This window comes from Penaeus japonicus, unplaced genomic scaffold (genome assembly GCF_977035675.1).
Source record: "Penaeus japonicus unplaced genomic scaffold, GWHDUDI00000001_assembly GWHDUDI00000025, whole genome shotgun sequence".
Taxonomy (NCBI): domain Eukaryota; kingdom Metazoa; phylum Arthropoda; class Malacostraca; order Decapoda; family Penaeidae; genus Penaeus; species Penaeus japonicus.
Window position 1 is genome coordinate 5057523 of NW_028234427.1, and position 10000 is coordinate 5067522.

General features: G+C 45.0%; 1 protein-coding gene across 5 annotated transcripts in view; it reads left to right on the plus strand.

Annotated features, from left to right (window-relative positions):
* The window catches only part of LOC122254346 (uncharacterized), a 190533-nt gene that overhangs the window by 179978 nt on the left and 555 nt on the right, over positions 1-10000 (plus strand). For 4 of the 5 annotated variants that reach the window (XM_086551297.1, XM_086551299.1, XM_086551298.1 and 1 more), the window contains 12 exons: positions 148-251; positions 1064-1170; positions 1502-1698; positions 2305-2484; positions 3049-3190; positions 3532-3722; positions 3861-4399; positions 4552-5328; positions 5621-5855; positions 6109-6252; positions 6479-6611; positions 9266-10000. The exon at positions 9266-10000 is cut by the window's right edge and continues 555 nt beyond it. In XM_086551297.1, the coding sequence (XP_086407423.1) occupies positions 148-251; positions 1064-1170; positions 1502-1698; positions 2305-2484; positions 3049-3190; positions 3532-3722; positions 3861-4399; positions 4552-5328; positions 5621-5855; positions 6109-6252; positions 6479-6611; positions 9266-9663 (3147 nt within the window). In that variant the 3' untranslated portion in view covers positions 9664-10000. Of the gene's footprint in view, positions 1-147; positions 252-1063; positions 1171-1501; positions 1699-2304; positions 2485-3048; positions 3191-3531; positions 3723-3860; positions 4400-4551; positions 5329-5620; positions 5856-6108; positions 6253-6478; positions 6612-8002; positions 8072-9265 lie in introns of all 5 variants that reach the window. The other variant, XM_086551300.1, reaches the window with a different exon arrangement.

Below are 10000 nucleotides of genomic sequence, written 5' to 3' on the forward strand. Positions count from 1 at the left end.
TGTGTGTGCAAGTCCGTGTGCAAGTGCATGTCCGTGTCCGTATTTGTGTGCAAATCTGCCAGTCTGTCTGCGTATGTGTGTCTAGATTTGCGTCTGCGTCTGTCTATGTTCCATGACTAGACATTCACTATTCCATTTTGCACCCAGACTGTGTCCTGTCACCTGCTGGACCAGATGTACGTGTCGACTTCCCTGCCCCTGCTGACCCCGGCTGACCTCAAGCGCCCCGAAGTCACAGGAGTTGCGTATACGTGAGTTACGGCTTTTCCTTTTATGATCTCGATTCTATCTGTTAATTGTCACTTCTTCGTCTTCCTTTTTATTTACATTTTTACATTTTTTTGTCCTGTCTATTTGTCTATTTTCGCCTGTTCTTTCTCCTTGCTTCTCCTCCTTCTCCCTTTTCTCCTCTCTTCCTTCTCCCTTTTCTCCTCTCTTCCTTCTCCCTTTTCTCCTCTCTGCCTTCTCCCTTTTTCTCCTCCTCATCCTTCTTTTTTATCCTTACCTGTTTCTACTTCCTTTTTCCGCTCTTCCTTCTCTTCCCCCTCCTTTTCCTTCCCCCTCCCTTTCTTTCCTCGCTTTCTTCTTCTCCTCCTTTTTTCTCCTAACTTACTTTTCCTCCTCTTCCCTTTTTATCGTTCTTCATTCTACTCCTCCTCCCTTTTCTCCTCACTTTCTTCTCCTTCTCATCCTTTTTTCTACTCCTCCTCCTCCTCCTCCTCCTCCTCCTCCTCCTCCTCCTCCCTTTTCTCCTCGCTTCCTTCTCGCATTCGTCCCCTTGATTATTATTGAACATAGTATGCAAGTCAACCGACAAGAAGTGATACCATCCCCTCGGTCCTTTTAAGTAAACAAAAACAAAACCACTAATTAATAATTATCCCTTCAAATCTCAAACTTCAGGCAGAAGAGAAAAACAAAATAAAACCATCAGTCCCCAGAGAGTGAGAGAGAAAGAAAAAAATGACATCCATCAAACGTTTATTTTATTTTATTTATTTATTTCAATATTTTTATTTATTGCCATACAATCAACCTTACGCAACCCCCGTTTTCCTTCCAGGTGTGGCGGCCCTACGGTATACTCCCCCTACACGTGGCTCGGGACCAACGTGACCGTAAGGAGACCCACTCCGGCACTTGCACTTCCCAAGGAGAATGTACAGAAAGGTGAATATTGGGGGTGTGTGGTGTGTGTGTGTGTGGGGGGGGGGGGGGTTGTGTGATTGGGTGTGGGGTGTGGGTTTGTGGGGGGGGTTGTGTGGGGTGGGGGTGTGTGGGGTGTGGGGTGGGTGTGTGGGTTTGTGTGGGGTTTGTGGGGTGTGTGGTGTGGGTTTGTGTGGGGGTTTGTGGGGTGTGAGTGTGGGTGTTTGTATTGTGGTGGTGATCGTGGATCTTCAGTTTGATTCCGATCGCGTAGGCCGTTGCGAGACTTCTTTGCGTATTGCTCGCAACTCAACGTCTTTATTCATTTATTCATACATTTACTTTCGCACTCCAGGAGAGGACAAGAACACGCCCGACCAGGGAGCCTGCAAGTCCCTGGTGCAGGAACTGTCGATCCTGCGCCGCCTCCGCCACCCAGCCTTCCTGGAGGTGATGGCCGTGTGCCACGTGTCCTCGCCGCAGCCCGAGCACATCACCCTCGTCTTCCAGAATGTTCCTCACGGATCGCTCTACCACCATCTGCATGTCCAGGTGAGGCCAGGTGGTGACTTTGCTTGTGGAAGATGTGAGGCGTGGTTGTGACTTGTAGAAGTTGTAAAGCAATTGTTGTGACTTGTGGAAGTTGTGAGGCTTGCGGAAGTTGCTTGTGGAAGTTTTGAGACGATTGTGGGAGGTACTTTGGTTTGAATCATAGTCGACTGTTGTTGGGAGAATGAATACCTCCACACACAAGGCAAGGTGAATTATGCAAGATATCAGCTCTAAATGTCAGATAATCATGTGGTTAGACTTACTTCGCTTCCCTTCAAAAAATATCAATTCGTACTAGAGAAAGTGCCAGTCTTCCAAGCAAGCATTTCCGAAAGATACAACCAATCACGCTGAAATCGACACCCACACGCATTCTGGGGAAAGATAGAAGTCCTTTAATCTTGTTTCAAATATCTTAATCCTTCCTGAGTAACCCCCCCACCCCCCACCCCACCAGTCATACCTGAACGTGGGTCACTAGATCCCCCTCCCCCCTCCCCCCCGCCTCTTACCCTCCCTGAATACCCCTATCCTCCTCTCCCTAAATACCCCCCCCTCTTCCTCCCCTCTCTGAATAACCTCACACCTCCCTCTCACGCCCCCCAGCACCGAGACCTGAACGTGGGCGGCGCCGTGGACATCCTGGTGGGTCTGGTGGAAGCGATGCTGTTCCTCCACGCCCACGGCTGGCTCCACACGGCCGTCTCGTCCCACGCCCTCCACCTCGTGTCCACCAGCCACGCCAAACTCGGGGCCTTCGAGTTCGCCCTCGAGATGCAGGGAAAGGTAAGACGGGAGGGGCTTGGGCTTCGCAAGGTGGCTTGGCCAGTTGGGCTTCGTTATTTGGGCAGATTATTTGGGCTTCATTATTTGGGTTGATCATTTGGGGTTGGGTTTAGGTTCGGAATTTGGGTTTCGTAGTTTTGGTCTATAATCTAGGGTCATGATTTAGGTTCTCAATTTGGGATTCAGTGAATTAGGCTCGTCATATGGGTTTCATTATTTGGGTTGAAAATTCGCATTCATAATCTGGGTTTGGTAGTAGATATAATATGATTATTTGGTTAATATATTGAGAAGGGTTTCAGTTTCATTTTTTTCACAAAGTAAGCCACATATTGATAGTGGAGTAGTCATGTTTTTTTTTCTTCTTTTGTTGGTATAGAGACAGATTACACTTTTTTTCTTCTCTTTTAACAAGAGAAAGTAAGAATGAGTGACGAGAAGTGGAGATTAATTATCTTCTGTTGGCTTGTATCTTTTCGTATAATAGGGGGAAGTTCTCACACTATTCTGCCATCATCTTCTATTTCTTCAACCTGGAGTTTACATTCGGAATCTAATTTTCAGGGATGCAGCATGAAGGCGCCGCAGCTACTCCGGGCTTCTTGGCTACACCCTTGGCAAGCCCCGGAAACCCTCAGCGAGCAGATGGTTTCGGATCGCTCGGAAATTTACGCCTTCTCGGCCATCATGTGGGAAATCTGGTCAGGTGAGTTGGGGGGGGGGGGGGTGAGTGCTAGGCGGTGGCGCCAATGCACATGGGGAGAGGAGAGCTTTTGTCTTTCTGATTGTTGCTTTTCCATTCCGGCAAGAGGTATTCTCACTAATGATGGTGTTTCGCCTTATTGGTGATGGTGTTTGCCTACGTGTTGAGTATTTAGTATCGAGAATATAGACCTCGTTTTTTAATGTTTTTTGTTTTAACTAGATCATGGCATCGGAATACATAATACAATCACTGTCTTGGTGATAACTGACTGGCCTATAAACATCGTACATCCACTATTTTATTCACACACGGAGTATTATACGGAACGCCACCTTTTCCAGGCATGCCTCCGTGGTCGGGAGTAGAGGAAGCAGAGGTGGTGCGGCGGGTGGGTGGGGGAGAGACCCTACCCCCTGTGAGTGGTTCTCCCCCCTCCCTCGTCACCTACCTTACTCAGTATGGGCTCAAGTGGAACTCACACGAGAGGGAACTTGACCTTCAAGAAATCCATACCATGTTGAGGTCCCTGAGGGTAAGGACAGGAGCTGTGTTCGTTTGTGAGGTCTTGTGCGTCGTGCGTTAGTTGTGGTGATTAAAGTCTTGTAAAGCCAGTGGTGTTTGCTGCTTTTATCGGAGGTCAAACGGTCAAACGTGGATTTCGTCTTTCCAGATTCAGTCGAACGAAGAGGACAGAGTGCCGCTCATCCCCGCCTGGGGCCCTCCCTCCATCCCTAACACGCCTGTCATCGGCAGGCATTCGTCTCAACATTCCGCACAAAATTCCCCCAGCTCGGACTCGGGCCAGAGCGTCCACAGCGGCACGGACGAACCGAGCCACAACCAGAGTAGCTCAGGGTCTGCCGTGAGTCAGGAGGGCACCTCTCCCGACCACCTGGGTAGAACCACGGGGAAATACCCCTTGCGAAAGGAATCGAGTTCTGCAACGCGTATGTTAGTCACGGGCGAGGTTCACCACGAGAAGCCCTCTTACCTGAAGCGTTCGTGTCAAGAGCCAACAGTATTAAGGAAAACCTCCGAGGGCCTTCAGAAATCCGCGCCCAGAGAAGACCGGGCTGACGGGGCTGGGTCGAAGGCCATGCAGAGTTTGACCGACAAGGCGAGAGGGAAGACCATGAGCGTAGACAGCGGATTCTCAACGCCTTGCACGAGAACGCCCAGCCCTGTAATTGACACCATGACAAGTGCCAAGTAAGGGGCATTTTGAATTTCGAGGCCATTAACAATAGCATGAAGTGAAATGGCTTTCCATATTTTCTTGTATTTTGATGGATGTGCTTATCTGAAGTATTTGTGAATATCATTATGTGTCCATTTCAGTTCTATCTCATTCTTCTTTCCAGAATAAATCCATCCTTCTTGACCTCCACACCGTCCAGGCCCCCAACAACCTCAGTCTTACGTGCAGACCTCCAGCCCGATCTTCTGCCGAACAAAGTGAACATCAAGGCTCTGACAAACGGCCAGACTCCAGACATCCTTTCGCGAGGTCACCTGGACTGCAGCAAGGGAGGCTGCAGGAACAGGGATGAGTACGGAGGAGAGAGGCATTCCAGCGCCGCGTCCTTTCACGCCCCCATGTCGCCCATTACCCCCGTGACGGACTCCGATCAGGATCACTCCCGCACGAGTTCTCCATCCGACGAGGACCAAGCCTCTGGATACAGTTACATCTCGAATGCGGCCAAGAGAGCCTTCCTGATGGAGAACGACGGCGGGGAGGACGGGGCCTTTCTCGCTCCCGAGCGCCCCGCCAGCGCTTCCAAACTTGAGCACCACCAACTGCAGACTCAAGCCTCCCACGCACTCCGGAGGAAGGAGGTCGTCCGCCGCGGGCTGAGCATGACCAACATCAACTCGGCGCCCTTCTCCACCAACACCAGCGTCACAAGAACCACCTCCCACATCTCTCTATCCAGTGCATCTTCCAGTGGCAGTAGCGATATCTGCGGACGTCGGCCAGTCAGAACTGTTAGTCAGATCACTCTTACGCTTAGAAAGTTGTCACAGGTCTCAGACTCCTCCTCCAGTAAGGATGACATGAACGAACCTCACCTTGAGCAGCAGACACGAGCTCGAAGATCCCGCTCTGTTCCCAAGAGTCCAGCCCACTCTGCAAGGTAAGAGCCTTTACATTGAAATGATAATAGCAAAGATAACAATAAGAATGATAGTGATTACAATGATAATGAGAATGAGAACAAGGATGTTAAGAATAAGAATAGAAATAAGAATGATAATAATAGTATTGATAATATCAATGATGATAATAAAAATGATTACAATGATAATACCAGGGATTAAAGTCAGACAGGGTTTACGAATATATCAGTGAAAATTGCATGTAAATCTTTCGACCCGAACTCCAAGATATATAATTGACTAGAAACTAACCAGTGCAATGTTCCACAGGAGCAGCAAAAGGGAGGGAAGTCGGGGATGGGAAGAGATCACCGGGATCAAGCCAGCCAGCCACCAGCTGACGCGTCACTCGTCGTCGTGCTCGCTGGCCAGCGGTCCCTCGAGTCCCACACACCAGATCAACAGTTCCTCGCACTCACTGCAACCTGCAACCTCGAATGCAGGCAACAGGCCCCCCTCGAATCACAGCTCACTTCCTCGATCTTCAACAAACCCCAATGCTAAGGTTTGATCACTTGTTTCAGTGTTAGTAAGGAGGTATTTCTCGATGATTTGGGCATTTATTGTCTCTTTTGTCTGTGGTTTATCGTTTCTTGTGAGGTTTCAATATAGCAAAAGACCCTTGCAGCAGATCTTGCAAATAGCAATAACATTAATGTCTACATATCTACATTTTTGAAATGTTCTAAACAGCAGTAGACGAAACTGAAGGAAATATATAAATCAGCAATAACATTTTACCATTTTTTTTCTTACAGCAACCAGCCATTGGGCGGAGATGGAGCAGCATCAGTGGGACTTCAGCAGGGCTAGCAGAAACAGCGGTCAAGATCCAGCCACGACGCCATTCCGAGGGTCAGAGATCTCGACCCCGAAAAAGCAGGCGGCGTCCAGAAGTTGAGGTTGGTTCCCCTGGGGCTTAGCTGATGGGTGTTGTTGCTTAGATAAGAAACCTATGGAAGTGAACTGTAGTGACAGATAAGTATAGAGATATATCCAATTATCTGCTTGAATTCAAATAATCAAAGTAATGTGATTTACCAGATGAAAGGAAATTTTTTTGCACTATTGGTAACAAACAGATACACCTCATTTATGCTAATCCTTCTCCCCCCCTTCCCATAACAGGTTGAGGAGGAGTTTTTTGATGACGAGTTCAACGCACTGTTATTCCAGCAGCCACACATGCAGCTTTCAGTAGGATCCTCTGAGAACCTGCTGGATAGCCGGGCACCACATTCCATGCTTGCGGATGGGTCAGGTGAGCACGCGAGGAAAGAATGGAAGCATTAATGGTTCTTGCAAATAGGATCGCTGAGACGTAGTGCGAGTGATTGATCTTGCGATTTATAGTCTTTGATAAAAAAAAGGATAGAAATAAAAACATAGGAGAGACATGCAAATTCTCTGTGAAATCTTGGTAACTTGAGCTTTAACATATTTTCTCAGTTCAGGGGCATTGGTGAATTGGATGAATGGTAAGATGTAGATGAAGAAAACTGATCAGAATAATTCAGATATAAGCCAAAATAGTGGCATTCATCCTAAAGCTAATATAGATACCAAAGCCTTATCAATTTCAGCATGGTACCTGAAAAAAACAAACTCATTTTTCGTATTATCCATTTTTTTTAGAGAATTCATACAAAAAGAATAACTTTTTATTTTGTCCCCTTAATAATGCTAAAAGCAGAACTGTGATTCAAATGTTTGCATAATCAAATGATTTAAGTTCCTTAAAGTCTCCTCTGGTTCCTAAACCTTAGCTTTTTCACTCTAATTGTGAACTTCAGAAAGCAGCATTTAACCCCAGTTTGCATATTAATGCTTCCCAAATGCCTGAACTATTTATGCAGCATCTGAAAGAAGCCTTACATAGCTTATTGGTTTGTTTTATAGCAGGAGCATTATAAAACTGGCTTGCCCTTTCCACTCATTTCCTGTGCTTCTGAAATTGCTGTCATTATTTCTCTATACATAAGCACTGAGTGTATAGATATGTTATGCACAGAAGTTCAAGTTATGAAGATTTTAATTTTTTTTTGAGAGAAAAGTTGGATAATTATATTTCGTTATTTTAAGATTTACAAAAAAGCTATACAAAATGTATAAAGTATGCATGCAGTAGATCTGACTATATATGCTAGATTATTTACAGAGCTAGAGAATGTAGTTCAGATGAATGAAATACAGAGCTCTAAATGTAAGAGAAATGCATTAAATCTCGGCTAGTTCTTATCTCTTTAAGAATCTGTTATAGATAATCTTTCCACCAGGTGTCTTTAGGACCTTCACTCCACTGTTCTTCTGAATTAGATCTGTTTCTGAAATCACTGATAGTCATCCTTCTATACTGTGACGGAATGTGATATTTTGAAGATAGATTAGTATGCTACATAGTTGCGGTTCTAGGGAATAAATTGAGTTTATTTTAAGAGACTCTTGAAAAGGGAATAGATAGACTATACTAAGGAATAGGCTTAAGAATTCTCCTGGAGGTCTTGGGTCTCGGGTGAGAACAAGAGCTAACCTATGTCTTTCCTTTGTATTATTTCCTGGCTCTCGCAGACGTGGAATGATAAATGGTAAGAAAAGATTAAAGGAAAGGAAAAGGAAACTGAACGACATTCTTTCCACTCTCTTCTCTTATAGGAAATATTTGGTTTATTCTCTGAGCATTTGGACTGATTGATAAAGCTGACGACCAACGTTTGGCATAGGGTAATAAAATCAAAACCTGGATCACGTTGAGCAGATGTTTCTAATACACTAATCACTGTCATTATGCTTAACTTTTGATTTTGTTACTAATTTTTTTGATTTCTTAATATATATAAAGATACATTAAAGAACTGTTTTTGTGGGTCTAGGTTGATTTCCTTCAAGTATGAGGTTAACATAAGTTGGGTTGGTGAAATAACACATTCCCAGATTTTAATATTTTTTTTTGGTGATGGTTCTTTGTTTTACTGTTATCCTTTTTATTTATTCTTCCTTTGTTATTTTTGTTGTTGTTGCTTGCAGTGGTGAACAGGCTAAAATACCCAAGAAACTGATTTTCAATAATGCTTTTCCTAGATGTAGATTTTTTTTTTTTTTTGTTAGCTTTGCAAATACTAGCTACTTAATTGATCCTGCTTGAATTTAAAATTGATTTTCTAGTTGGCTTTAGAAGGATATGAATTCAGGGAAAAAATAATACATTATATAGAAATGAAAAACTGATACTCCTGATGATTAGTGAATATATTCCAGTTTTTCTCTCTTTCTTTCTCTCTCTCTCTCTCTCTCTCTCTCTCTCTCTCTCTCTCTCTCTCTCTCTCTCTCTCTCTCTCTCTCTCTCTCTCTCTCTCCTCTCTCTCTCTCTCTCTCTCTCTCTCTCTCTCTCTCTCTCTCTCTCTCTCTCTCTCTCTCTCTCTCTCTCTCTCTCTCTCTCTCTCTCTCTCTCTCTCTCTCCTTATCTCCCTACCTCTCCCTACCTCTCCCTCCCTCCTCCCTTCCTCTCTCCTCCTCTCTCTCTATTTCTTTTGATATGCTTTCTTCCTAGTCCATATCTTTTTTCATTTTTTTTCTTCCTTTCTGCCTTCTGTTGTTCTTTGTTATCATCTCTTCTTCCCTTCCACTTTATTCATCTAATCTATTCCTGGTTCCCCTGCATGCAAATCTTTCAAGCACTGGCAGTTTTGGTTACTGAATAATTGAGAAAAGAATAACTTGCGTGTAAATTATTATATAATTTAACTGATTAGCCTTCTTATCATCCGTATGTAAATGATCAAATCTTTGAATCATTTTGATTACATGTCTCATGCTTATCAAAGAGAAGTGACGATATAATGAATCCATAGCATGCACGCCGACATACATCCAGAACTCTCACTAACATGACGACCCTCTCCCCCCACGCCCTCGTAGCATCTCCAGTCAGTCTCGGCTTGAGTAGCTTCTCTCCAAGTCTTACAAGTAGCGAAGACGAGGAAGAAGGGGCAAACCAGAAGGAGAATACTCTAGGAGTGAGTGGCAGGCTGCGGAGGCGACTGGGTGCTGTCGCGGAGAATGTGAACTCAGACGAAGAGGAGGAGAGCGGACGGCAGGCGGACGTCGGGGATGGGAAGAGCTCGTTGCTGACCAGTGAGAACGAGGTCACCAGCGACATCGACGACGCGATAAACGGTCCCTGGAGAGTCAAGGACTTCGGCAAGGAATACGAGCCGTTGAAAAGTGTCGAGCTCTTGAGGAATCTTGAGAAGAACCTTAGCACGTACCTACCCACGTATTCCATTGGGAGCGACACAGAGACTGGGGAGCCGTGAAGTCTTCGCAGTCAAGCGTGTCTGTCTGTCTGTCTGTCTGAGGATCCCTTTGAAAAAGTGGTGCATTTACTTCGCATTTGACTAGAATGCATACATATCATGTCGAATGACAGGTTGTGTTATAGTAATGCCATCGTCTGGTATTTTATTTGGTTCTTGCATAATGTATATATCACATCATGAGGTCACACTTCATTTTATGTCCATATCTCTCATGTTAAATCTGCATCATCTTTAACTCTTAGGAAGGCTAAAACGAGTGAAGCGAAGCATCTTCAGAGTAAATAACATTGCTTTGTAGAGGCAAAGCTTTAGGGCATAAGACGTAAATACATGT